General features: G+C 44.0%; 2 protein-coding genes across 20 annotated transcripts in view; one reads left to right on the top strand and one right to left on the bottom strand.

The window, feature by feature from the left end:
• Arhgef11 (Rho guanine nucleotide exchange factor (GEF) 11) overlaps positions 1-13,103 on the bottom strand; it is a 120,492-nt gene that overhangs the window by 53,334 nt on the left and 54,055 nt on the right. For 10 of the 19 annotated variants that reach the window (XM_006501264.2, XM_006501272.2, XM_006501267.2 and 7 more), the window contains exons 2-5: positions 2,814-2,846; positions 1,542-1,556; positions 1,129-1,220; positions 140-238 (exon numbers count right to left, since the gene is read on the bottom strand). In XM_006501264.2, the coding sequence (XP_006501327.1) occupies positions 140-238; positions 1,129-1,220; positions 1,542-1,556; positions 2,814-2,846 (239 nt within the window). The remainder of the gene's footprint in view (positions 1-139; positions 239-1,128; positions 1,221-1,541; positions 1,557-2,813; positions 2,847-13,103) is intronic. The other 9 variants (XM_006501269.2, XM_030252535.1, XM_030252537.1 and 6 more) reach the window with 2 other exon arrangements.
• Positions 4,681-5,063, top strand: Gm6570 (predicted gene 6570). The gene has a single exon (NM_001370863.1). It carries the CDS (start codon positions 4,708-4,710, stop codon positions 5,053-5,055), a length of 348 nt encoding a protein of 115 aa, NP_001357792.1. The 5' UTR covers positions 4,681-4,707; the 3' UTR covers positions 5,056-5,063.

The following is a 13,103-nucleotide window of genomic DNA, read 5'->3' as shown; positions in this document are numbered from 1 at the left end:
GGCCTCTGTGATGCAACCAAGAATTCTAGAATAACTCATTCACCCTTCCTTCAGGATCTCTCATTTAAACAGACTCTAAGTCATGCAGCACTAGCATACACACAGTGCCTACTCTTAACAGGAGGGTCATGATACTCACCAGGGCGCACAGACTGCACCAGCACAATGCGATCTCCACTAACTGTGAAGCCAAAGCCATGCTGGTCCTTTTGGATGATGACACAGCGCTGAACAAGACCTGTTGGGGTAGGGGACAGGAGTTTGGGCAGGCAGTCTCACTAGAAGGCCAGTGCATCCAAGCCAGCCAACTGCTTTTTAAAGATTAGTCTTTTCCAAGGCTAATCCAATTCCCAGATTCACCGTGTCCACATATACTGCTCTAATATATGGCATTCTCAGTGACTGGTAAAAACGGTAATCATCTCTGTAATCCATAAGAAGTAATCCTTATGACACTTCTCTGAAGTGCTGAAATAGTTGTCCCTTTAGGCCTATGTGGGTGAGATTGATTGAAGAAGGGGTAGAGCTAAGTCTAGCTGTGGTCCTCAAGACCACAGGAAAGATAAGTAGAGCCCTGGGTTGACTGGAATTTTACATTGTTATACTCAGTGACCATAGCAAACGGGACCCCAAAGCTTGTTGAGTTGTGCTACAGAGCTGGATAAATCATGAAGGTGATTTGGGGTTGTTTCCTTGCCAAATATAGGGAATGACAAATGCCAGGAGAAACCCTTTTATACATATCATTATTCATGCATAGTATGCCACTGTCTCTGCTGTAGATCTTTACTGGACACTGCACATATGTGACAGCACTCTGGGATGACAGAGTGTGGGCCTAGAGTTACAACACAACTGTTCCAAGCCTCAATGCTGTCTTCAAGAAGTGTGAGGTCGGGCAAGTTTCCTAACTTTTCTCCCTACTTCAGTTTCCTTAGCTACAAAAGAAGTATATAAAACCTACTTCCTAGGTTGGCATAAGGAGGTAAATGTTATAAACCTCCTGACATAAAACCCAATATACATATTACATGCTCAACGCAAAGTTAGGTGTTTTACACATGCCTGTACAGGATTTCTCTATAGGGGCACACACCGGTGTCTATGCTGATGCCACCAGGCACTTACCTGTTGTCTCAGAGGTGTCAGAGGGCTGGCGGTGGTGAGAAGGGGATGTGCGTTCAGGTGTAGAATCTCCCAGAGAAGACAGGCTACTTAACCTGGAGAAGGAGCAAAGGAAACACACTAGTGAGCCGAGCAGGGAGGGACCAGGGGTCGGAGGCTCTGTTAAACGGGGCCCAGAGTCTTGAACAATGAAAGATAACCCACCCACCTTGTAACCTGGTCATCCCAATAGCAGACTAGTCATGTGTCCTATACTGCTGACAACATCACCTATCTGGAATCCTGACTGGGCAGGGCAAGTATGGTTTCTTTAATACTCAGCAGGGTGTGAAGAGAAATACCATTTGTAGAGTCAGACAACAAAGAGACAACGGCAGGACGATTGTGCAAACATACATGTGCTTGCAGGGTCTTACCAGGATGCAATGGGGCTGATGGAACAGAACGGAGCAGCGGAGAAAAATGAATGCAAGAAAAACAAACAGCTAGTTAGCGTTAGGTGATGATATGCAAAAGAGGAGACTGGAGAGATATGGTGGGCCAGACACATACAGAGGCCTCCATGAACACAGCAGAGCACTGAATGACTTCATCTCTTTGTCCCTGAAAGTCTTCCCTCTCTAAGATGGCACCTGGACATTTAGTACTAAGGAACTAGGGAAAGGGCAACTTGAATCCTTGATCTTTAAAGACCAGGAGCATGCCAACAGCCTGAACTTCTGAAAAGTCTATTCATCTTCTAGCTACTAGTGAAGAACAGGAATCTGCTCTGTTGGTGACCATGTCCTTCAGCCTCACAGTCAGCCCGCCCACAGCTGGCCTCTGGCATACTGCTCAGAGGTTAAGACCCTCAACCTTCAACACACCACATTTCACCAGCCATCACATTCCTTTCTTGGTCTCTTCTTTAATTAGGGAAGATACAGGAACAGGAAACAAACTCAGAACACTGCTGTGGCCAGACTTTTTAGAACATGCACAAGTTCACAGCTCCAGATTCAGTAGCTGCTGCCCTCAGGAAGGGGTGGTCCCCATCTTAGCTGTAGTCAGTGACTAAGTGGAAGCTTATGTGACTGTGCACAATGGTAGAATACCAGAAACCATGATCTCATATCTATAGAACAATGCAGAATTTGTCCTTATAAAATTGTGTTTAAAGAATGATTTCTATGATACTATTAAGGGAGAAGATGAGAATTGTGTGGACATTTAAAGCAGTAGATAAAAATGAAAGGATGATATGTTTGCATATTTATTATATATATGGAAACATCTGCCACATCTTTGCAGCGTATAAGAGAAACAACAGTGGCTTCTCTGAGGTGGGAAGGGGTTGGCTAAGGAACAGGCACTGGACTGGAGCCCTCTTAGCAGATTCTTTGTTGTGTTTACTTGTGAACTGTGTGAAGATATTAACTATTCACAAGAGCCAGATGAAATGGCAGACAACGGTCATCCTGGCCTTTGGAGGCTGAGGCAGGAAGACTGCTGAGCTCAAGGCAGCCAGGGTTATATATAACATTTTGTAGACCGGCCTGGGGTATATGGCCAGTCTTGAAAACAAAACAATACTCCTTATTCCACAAGCAATCACCACCACCAGCACCACCAGCACCACCACCACCACCCTACACAAATTTAAAAATACAAAGACGGGATCTTTTCTCCCCCAGAGGCATTCCTCTTACCTGGACAGGTGAGATTGCTTTTTACTGGCTGATCTTTGGGTCAGAGAGAGGAAGACATCAAAGAAGAGGACGTGGGACCCAGGAGAGAGTGATGCAGGATAGGAGGAAGGAAGAGAAAGAAAACAAAACAACATAAACCAGACAAGACACTGGAGATGGTTAGTTTAAAAGAAAAACCCGACAGACCGACCAGGGCTGGGAGCGGATTCAGTGGTGAGCTTATAATAGTGCAAATTCACCAGAGTCTCTGTAGGATTCCTGAGGCTCGGCCTGCATTCAGAAGTGCCATAATATTTAACAGGAGGTATGACCTGCTGTATAACCATACACTTAGGTGCTTCCCTGAACTGTTCCATAGGGCTCAGTATCTCGCCTTTCTCCAACAGGGAATATTATTAGACACTGCCAGGCAATAGGGATACAAACAAGTGGATGAGGAAAACTTGTAGTTTTGGTCCCAACCCAGGGACTACCAGCCCCCTGTCAGAAATGAGTCTCTGGAAAAGGGCTCTTTGGTTCCAACTGCTCCACTGCTTTCTTTAGTGTACCCACAACATCCTCCATCCAACGCAAGCTGGGTCTGAATTCCTGAGAACGTCCATTTTACCTTGTTCTTGACTCTAGAAGGAAACCGGCGTTGTACATCCCAATTAAAACTCTTAAGATTCATCTGAACTGGGAAACACTTGTATGTTTTGAGTGGTGGGGACTGAGTCTATGACCCTGCATAGCATGAAGTCTATCACTGAGTCAAGCTGGCCTGGACTGCCTTTGAGCTGTGGCATGAATTAGGGCTTCAAAACTGAAAGCGAGTATACATACTAAAGAAGACTGCTGGGGGCATGGGCAAAGATCAGCTGACCATGACCAGCCACTACAGGTTTCACTAAAACCAAAACCAACCAACCAACCAACCAACCAACCAAGCACCCAAGCAAGCACAGGTCAGGGTGGGTCTGACAGGACAGATTGTCAGATATTAAAGGTGTTCCTCTCTACCCTGCCCTGCCCTCACCGGTAGTGAAGACTTTACTTTAAATAGAAGAACTTTGCCTGGTAAACAGAATGTTATTTGCTAAACAGAGACCTAAAGGTGGGTTTCTGCCTACCAAGAACTTCCCTTAAATTACCAGGAACCTCCCTTGATCCTCCCCCAAAGGTCAACTACTTCAGACAGAGCATCTAGTCCCTGTCAATCTGAACAGCCTGTATCAGATCAAAGACCCCCACCCTGCTGGATAAAATCCGCCTGCTTGTCTGTCACTTTTCTCTTCTCTCTGTCCCTTGGTAATCTGATCCCCAACCAACCTTTCTTTCTACCATTGGAATGGTCTAATTCAGTGGTTCACTGTGCCCTTGCTTACACCACACAAATATAGCTGCATTTCTTTTGTTAAATTAAGAGCTTAAAAAAGGAAAAATGACCAATGAATTGAAGGAAGAAGACATGTCTATGTTAGGCCTGGTAGGTAGAAAGAACAGCCAAACTTTGGGTCATATTAGTTTCATGTCTGAGCATACATTTGGAAGGAAAACCTTAGGAGGTTAAAATATGAGAGCCCAGGGAGGAAGCAAAGAAGAGAATAAAGAAGTTTGACATGGTGGTCAGAAGAAAAAAAATTGCAGTTATTTTCTCCATTAAAATGTAATACCAGCTGAGCGTGGTAGCACATGCCTTTAATCCCAGCACTCGGGAGGCAGAGGCAGGTGGATTTCTGAGTTTGAGGCCAGACTGGTCTACAAAATGAGTTCCAGGACAGCCAGAGCTATATAGAGAAACCCTGTCTCAAAAAAAAAAAAAAAAAAAAAAAAAGTAATACCAAGCCTTTCTCCATCCCTGGCCATCTTGGTGGCTGGTGTTGGTTGGGGGTTGTCCAGCACCTAAGGCAGGAAGATGGTGGCTGCAGAGAAGACGGAAAAGTCTCTGGAGTTGATCAACTCTAGGCTCCAACTTGTTATGAAAAGTGGGAAGTACGTGCTGGGATACAAACAGACTCTGAAGATGATCAGACAAGGCAAAGCCAAGTTGGTTATCCTTGCCAACAACTGTCCAGCTTTGAGGAAATCTGAAATAGAGTTCTATGCCATGTTGGCTAAAACTGGGGTCTATCACTACAGTGGCAATAATATTGAACTGGGCACAGCGTGTGGAAAATACTACAGAGTATGCACACTGGCTATCATTGACCCAGGTGATTCTGATATTATTAGAAGCATGCCAGAACAGACTGGTGAGAAGTAAACAAGAAAGTTTACCTTTAATAAAACTTTGCCAGAGCTCCTTTTGAAGAAATAAAAATAAAATATAAAATAAAATGTAATACCAAAGTTCAGGTTTCATTTAATTTCAACCTTAAGAGTAGAGATTTCATCAGGGCAGTGGTGGCACACGCCTTCAATCCCAGCACTTGGGAGGCAGAGGCAGGCAGATTTCTGAGTTCGAGGCCAGCCTGGTCTACAAAGTGAGTTCCAGGACAGCCAGAGCTATACAGAGAAACCCTGACTCGGGGAAAGAAAAAAAAAAAGAGTAGAGATTTCCCTTCAAACATATACTCTCTAGAGTTTTCTGATACAAATTATCCAGCTAAAATAGGTCCTTCAGAACCTGTTCCGGTATAACAAATACACTTCCTGTTTATGGTTTGTCTTCCCTCAGTGCACTCTTGATCAAGAGGAAGTTTTCCTTGTCCAGAAAGTTCAGTGTTATCCGTGCACTTGGTACCTTAGTAGGTACACTGTCTCAAGCTTGGGTTATTGAAAGAAACTGACTACCAAGTACTGACTGCCACCAACTACGATCATGTCATTTTACTGTCCCTCTGTCACATCATTCCTCAGCCCTTCGAGAACCCATGATAGACTCCTCAGCTTTTCACTACGTATACAATTTGGCGTGTGAGTGCCTTTCATTAGGTGAATCTAAAAAAAAATTTCAAGTTCACTCCTGACTGCCTCTCTCCACTAGCAGATCCTATGGAATACTGTGCTCACGTCTGCCTCCAACTTAACCATATACGTTTTTAAAGATATTGCCCAATTGCTTCTACCCCTTCCCTCTCTATCAAGTTACCCTGCTCCATGTTTGATTTTGAATAATTTCAAGCAGCACTAAAGTTGAAGGAGCAGGAGGGAGAGTAATGCTCTTCATCAGCAGTTCTCAACCTGTGGGTCGAATGACCTTTTCACTGGGGTTGAATAACAGATATCCTGAATATCAGATATTTGCATTATGATTCTTTCCACCTACTGAGCCCTCTGCCCATTTTATCTCTTAGAACAATGATGCTTTATCATGTTGTGTGTTCTATGTGTATGGATATGTTTGTACAAATGTGGAGGTCAGAGGTCAGTATCAGGTGTTTCCTCAGGTACTCTGCACCTTATTTAAAGATAGGGTTTCTCACTGAACCTGGAGTTCAATAATTCAGCTAGGCTGTTTGGCCAGGGAACTCCAGGGATTCGAATGTCTCTGCGTTCCTAGACACAGAGCTAGAGCTGGGATTACAGATTCTATCAGTTCCAGTGTTTCACATGGGTGCTGTGGATCTGAACTCTGGTCCTCACGTTTGTACAGCAAGTACTTTACTGACTGAGCCATCTCCCTCCCCTCACCCCCACAGGATAGTCTGAAGAGTCCAAGCCGACCGTCTTGTTGAATGAATGGCCCACAATTGGTAAATGCCTCCTGTCTCCTCATGATGAAAATCAGGTTCAATGTTTTTGTTTGTTTGGGACAGAATCTCACTCTGTATTCCAAACTGTCCTGGAACTCACTATTTAACCCAGGCTAGGCTCAAATTAAGTATCCTCTTGCCTCAGCAAGAGATTATAGGAACATGCCACTACACCCATCCTGGCTATTTTGAAACATTATAAGTGATATTGTATAGCTTGCCCTGTGGTGGTGATGTGAGATTTCTCAAAGGTAAAAAAAAAAATCTATTCTACTTGAAATCTGCTATGTGTTTTGAGAATTCTGTTCTCAAATAACCACTTACCCAAGTGTTTATATTTGTTACTATTATTTTTACTTTTAGAATTTTTTTTACTTATGTGTCAGTGTGCCGTCTGTGCTTCTGCCAAGTGTGGAGGTGACTGTGGAGGCCAGAAGAGGGCATCAGACTCCCTAGAGCTTGAGTAAGAGGTGGCTGTGCATCTACTACTGTCTGATGTATCTACTACTGGTCCTTGTCTGAGGAAACCGCCCTCACTCTCTTTTAAGCTGTTAACAAGTAACCACATCTGTTATTTCTCCCCTAAAGTCATCCACTATAGTTCATCATCCTTTGCTCTTTGGTGTTTTGTGTACACTAGCCCATAGCTCTAGCATTGAGCTGTACCTAAAATCTCCTTCCACCATTAAAAAATATTTAAGGGCTGGAGAGATGGCTTAGCGGTTAAGAGCACTGACTGCTCTTCCAAAGGTCCTCAGTTCAAACTCCAACAACCACATGGTGGCTCACAGCCATCTATAATGAGATCTGATGCCCTCTTCTAGAGTGTCTGAATACCACTACAGTGTACTTACATATAATAAATAAATAAATAAATCTTAAAATAAAAAAATGTTTAAAATGTCACCTTTTCTTCCTGTGAGCAGTCTAGGGTGACTTATTCACTCGACCCAGACCTCCCCCTACCCCCAATCATACGAAAAAGAGGTTCACTCACATTTTCACAATCACTTTAAGAACACCTGTGTAACTGTTGTCCAGGATATCAAAGATATATATATGCACTGAAGAGCTATCAAGTCCCAGCCCCAGTCTCTCCTTTCTAATTTCATGAGTGTATCAGAGGAGGAACTGGCTATCAGACGTGTGTGTGGAGGAAGCAGGCAGACTAGTATGCTGAGGGTTGTTTAGCTTGTCAACACTGGAACACAGATGGGATATGGTTTTAAAAACAGAGCGTTAGAGGCTGGAGGGAGATGTCTCAACACCCATGTAAAAAGCCAAGTATCAATATGTACCTATAATCCAAGTGTTCAGAGGCAGGGCTGGGACAACCCAGGGGCTCCCTGGCCAGTCAGTCTAGCCATTCAGTGAGCCTATCTCAAAAATAAAGTGGAAAACAATAGATGGTGACACCAGAAGTTTATCCCTAGCTTCACATATGCGTGCGTGGACACACACACCCCTCCACATACACATATTCCTCCCCAGACAGCCAATAACATCTGGCCCCCTACACATTGTTAGTGGTTCAAACACAATCCCAAGTCCAGGTTCAGTCCTTTCCTGGCTGTGTACTTCTCAGGCAAGTCACCTGGCCCCTCCAAATCTGATTCCCAGCAGCTGCAGCAGCAGCAGCAGCAAGTAGCACTATAACAACAAGCAATAACAAGAAGTGGTACCACCAGCTTTCTTAAAGGCTATGGAAAAAGACAAAATCACCTCCTCCACAACTCCTTGAAGCTAGAATGTTAAAAACTGAAGCCAGTGTCCTCAGCTCCAGGCCAGCCATGCACATGCTTTCTCCTCTGCAAGCAGTGCTGTGCAGGCCCATGCCAGAAATTCAAGTTTCTTGATCTCGAAATGAATCAATCGGGCCCCTCCGACTTGACTGCCCGGCATCTCAGGAATCCACCTCGACAGCACGGCCTCTACAATGGCCTGAGGCACCTCTGACTTCACCTGACAAGATCTGGCCTCCTATACCCACTTCAGCTTTAACTCCTGCACGTACTAGTGCTTTTGCTTCACAGCTATCCTTTAAAGAAGTGAGTCACAACATTCAACACCCTTCACCTTTCAGGGATTCTCTGTTTTTTGTTTTCTTGAGATAGGGTCTCACTGTGTAACTCTAGCTGTCCTGGAACTCACCAGGATGGCCTCCAAGTCACAGAGACCTGCCTGCTTCTGCCTTCCGAGTGCTGTGATAAAAGGTGTGTCCACAAAGCCTGGTCCAATGATTCCTGTTTCTGATTGAGCTCTAAGTCTTGAACATGGTGTGTGTGTCTTTTACAAGTCCATATCTTTTGCCACACTCCCCTTGACCACCAGTTGCTAACTCTCTGAGATCCACTCATTCTTCAGGGCTCAGCTTCAGATATATTCCAGGGAAGCCACACTGGATTTCCCTGGACCTTCTTTCTATGGTGCCAACCTAAATAGCATGCCTTTAATCCCAGCACTTGGGAGGCAGAGGCAGGTGGATTTCTGAGTTCGAGGCCAGCCTGGTCTACAAAGTGAGTTCCAGGACAGCCAGGGCTACACAGAGAAACCCTGTCTTGAAAAAACAAAGAATTCAGTCCTATACACTAATCAGTGAAGCATCTGCCAAACAGGCAAACACACGTTCAAGTGCACTGGAAGCTACAAATTAGATCCAAGGAATGATTGGCATGTGTTAAATGGATTTACCCAGAGCACCCCGGAAAGGGTAGGATTCTGACAGCGGCTCTGTTGACATGCAGGGAAGGAAAGAATGTGTATAGGCACAGAAAAAAGTAAAAGACACAGCAACCTTGTCGAGCTGTCAATGCCATTGCAATATTGAGAAAAAAGCAAAAGAATTAAGCAAGAAACAGGACTAAAGAGATTCTCCAAAGACATGAGTTTTCAGCCTGTTCTGCTGTTATTAGGAGTATCTTAGAAAACCTCCTATTAAGTTCAAGTCTATTTTTCTACCTAAATAATATGGATAAATGTTTCACTTGTTCGGGTCTTCCTATGTCACATGGCAGCTGTGAGAACTAAGTGAGATCCAGTATGTCAAAGGCCCTGCAAACTGGAAAGCAACCCAGCGACCTTAGGAAGCAGAATGCCATCAGGACTGGGGCAGGTCGCACACATACAATCTTTACATGTGAGGGTTCTGGATTTTACTTATAGGAATAGCACTATCTAGCACGACCAGATAGATCTTTAAAAAGGGAGACCTGACTACCAGTGACTAGAGTGTACTGAAGAGAAAACACCAGAGGCCCAGAGATTATATAGGGTGGAGGACATATACCTGAAGGGGAGCACTAGCAATCAGACATGCCAGAAAGGCAAATGAGAGTGTCCCAAGGGCAGGCTGCTGGGAGCTGATGTTGGGTGCACTTTCTGGCCTTGTCTTGCATTGAATAATAGCATGTGTTAAAGAGTACTGGCTAAACTGTACTTGGTTCATACTAAAATATGCTGTAAAAATAAAATACACACCAGATTTCAATAATTTAGTGTAAAAAAAAAAATGGTCTCAATAATCCTTTTTCCCCCCAAGACAAGGTTTATCTGTGCAGCCCTGGCCATCCTGGAACTCATTCTGTAGATTATACTGGTCTTGAATTCTAAGATCCACTTGCCTCTGCCTCCCAAATGCTGGGATTGAAGCACCACCACCAACATATTGAAATGATAGCATTTTGAATGTAATGGGCTAAATGAAATGCATACCATCAAAATTAATTGTATCTCTCTCTTACCACTTTTCATATGGCTACTATAAAAATTTAAACCACACCACACAGTGGCTTCTACTTTGTGAACCATGTTCTGCCCTTTTCTGCAATTGGAGCCTCTAGCCCTTCAGACTAAGGGAAGGGAGGGAGAGTTACCTTCAGCTGACTTCGCTATGGCCCCAGCAGGTGTTGCCATGAATCTGCCATGGAGCTACACTCGTGGAGCTGCACCCCATGGAGACTATATTCCTGGGTTGGTTGGTATGAGACATTCTGAAGGTCAACTTCCACTCCTGGCACTCAAAACCTGCAGTGCCCACCTACCAGACAACCAGGTAGGGTGTTTGTAGCTCCTCTCTTTTCCCTCTGCTCCCCCAAATCCAGTTCCCAGTCTCACCCCCAGCTCTGCAGCAGAACAGCTGCAGTAGCACACCTGCAGCAGCCTTCCCTCCCCCAGGTCCTGTCTCCTGTGGATCCCCCAGATCTTTACTTTCTGACCTCTTTCCTCCAACTAGTTGCTTTGTCTCTCAGCATCTAACCCTAGCAGGGATGCCTGCTGGGCTGCTCCTGTCAGTGCTATATAAGTAGGCCACACCTCTTCTTGTCCTTCTCCAGATCTTATTTCTGCTTTGACTCAGTAGTCATTCAATAGAGAGTCTTTCTGTTTCCATGAGTTTGTAAGCTTTCTGTTGTTGTTGATCCAGCTTTAATTCATAGTGGTCTGATAGGGTATAGGGAATAATTTCAATTTTCTTGCATCTGTTGAAACTTGCTTTGTGACCACATGTGTGGTCAATTTTGGAGAAAGTTTCATGAGGTGCAGAGAAGAAAATATCTTCTTTTGTGTTTGGGTGAAATATCCTGTAGATATGTTAGATCCATTTGTATTTCTCTGTTTAGTTGTGTGGATGACTTGCCCATTGATGAGAGTGGGGTACCGAAGTCTCCCACAACAAGAGAGACAAACCCAAACTAGTTATTAAAAGGCAGAGACTCTCAAAATGAACAAAATCAGAAATAAAAAGGGAGACATAACAACAGACTTAAAAGAAATCCAGAGAACCATAAGAACATACTTTTAAAAACGTACTCCACAAAATTGGAAAGTCTAAAAGAAATAGATAATTTTCTCAATAGGTACCTGTGACGGTTTGTATATGCTTGACTCAGGGAGTGGCACTATTATAAGGTGTGGCTCTGTTAGAGTAGGTGTGACTTTGTTGGACTAGGTGTGTCATTGTGGGTGTGAGCTTTAAGACCCTCATTTTAGCTGCCTGGAAGTCAGCATTCTGCCAGCAGCCTTCAGATGAGGATGTAGAACTCTCAGCTCCACCTGCACCATGCCTGCCTGGATGGTGCCATGTTCCTGCCTTTATGATACTGGGATTGAACCTCTGAGCCTGTAAGCCAGCCCCAATTAAATGTTGTCCTCTATAAAAATTGCCTTGGTCAGGGTGTCTGTTCACAACAGTAAAATCCTAAGACAGAAGTTGGTACCAGGAGGGGGGTTTTTCTGTGATAGGCCTGACCATACTTTTGTTTGGAAGAATGTGGCTTTTAGGACTTTGGATTTGGAAAGTAGTGGAATGCTTTAAATGGGGCTTAATAGTAGGAATATGGAAGACTTTGTTACTGAGAGTGATTTGAGTTGTTTGGACTTGGCCCAAAAGGTTTCAGTGAAGAATTTCAATATATGGCCTAGAGACTGTTTTTGTGGCATTTTGGTGAAGAATGTGGCTGCTTTCTGCCTTTGTCTGAGGAGTGTGTCTGAGGCTAATGTGAAGAGACTCAGATTAATTGCTGACAAAGAAAAAGTCTCAGAAATCTTTAACCTTCAGGTCACTCAGCCTACAGTTGAGATGAATTTCAAAACACCATGTGGAGCTGTTTAATCTGTTATGCCATATTTTCAATAAACCTGAAAACCAAAACCAAAACCAAACCAAACCAAAACAAAACCAAAAACCAAAACAATAACAAGAACAAGAAAAAAGAAACACCTATCACAGACGTTTTTCTCTGGTTAAGTCTCATGAGAAGCATAGCATGCTGAAAAAGGAAAAATATAAAATATATGGTCTGAGTATTAAAGAGGCACCAGGAAGTAAAAAGGAGCTGATTCCTGGGTTTAAGGATATTAAATTTAATTAAGGGAGTAGTGATCTTGGGGTAAGATACCACCCAGCAGAGTTTTGGTCCGGGCTTGGCAGAACAAACCTTTAATACCAGAAGGCAAAGCTAAGCAAATCTCTGAGTTCAAGGTCAGCCTTGAACAGAGCAGGTTCTAGGTGAGGAAAAGCTTAAGTCCAGGCATGGCAGTACATGCCTTTAATCCTAGAATTACAGGAGACAGAGTCATGCAGGTTTCTGAGTTAAAGGTCAATCTACAGAACAAGTTCCAGGACAGCCAACCTTAGGCAGTGAAGGAGTTAGAAAACAAAGCTGGTGATAATGTAACAGAAAAGGGAGGCCATGTTCTAGCTCTATCAAGTAGCAGGACTCGGCAGCTTCAGCCATGTGGCTCTGGCTTTAGAGTCAAGAATAGAAGGGCCTACTGGGACAATTGATGCTGGTTAGCTGGAGCTAAGAAATTAGTGGTGATTAAGAGATCAGCATCACTGAGGGGAATCTTCTGGAAAGTGTTATCTGAGAGCACAAAGAAGCTGTGTTCCAGAGACAGCCAAGGTTGCATCTCCTTCTGCAGCTGTACTTGGTAATAAGTAAGAGTCACCCAGATGATTCTGGTTTTGAAGGCATGAAGGGGTCATCAAGAACAGCTGAGGCTTGGCACTGTGAGAGGCTATGGAAGGCCATTGGTGAAGGTGCAGTCCCAGTTGCAAAAGAGGGTCCAAGACTGAAGGGGTCATGCAAAGGAGTTGAGGCTTGGCACCATGAAGAGA

Source organism: Mus musculus, chromosome 3 (assembly GCF_000001635.26).
Source record: "Mus musculus strain C57BL/6J chromosome 3, GRCm38.p6 C57BL/6J".
Classification (NCBI taxonomy): domain Eukaryota; kingdom Metazoa; phylum Chordata; class Mammalia; order Rodentia; family Muridae; genus Mus; species Mus musculus.
Note: the sequence above shows the minus strand (reverse complement) of the source record. Positions and strands in the feature narration are given on the sequence as shown.

What these genes read in the sequence shown, in the direction of transcription:
- Gm6570 (NM_001370863.1), top strand. Translation starts at nt 4,708, where the DNA reads ATGGTGGCTGCAGAGAAGACGGAAAAGTCTCTGGAGTTGATCAACTCT.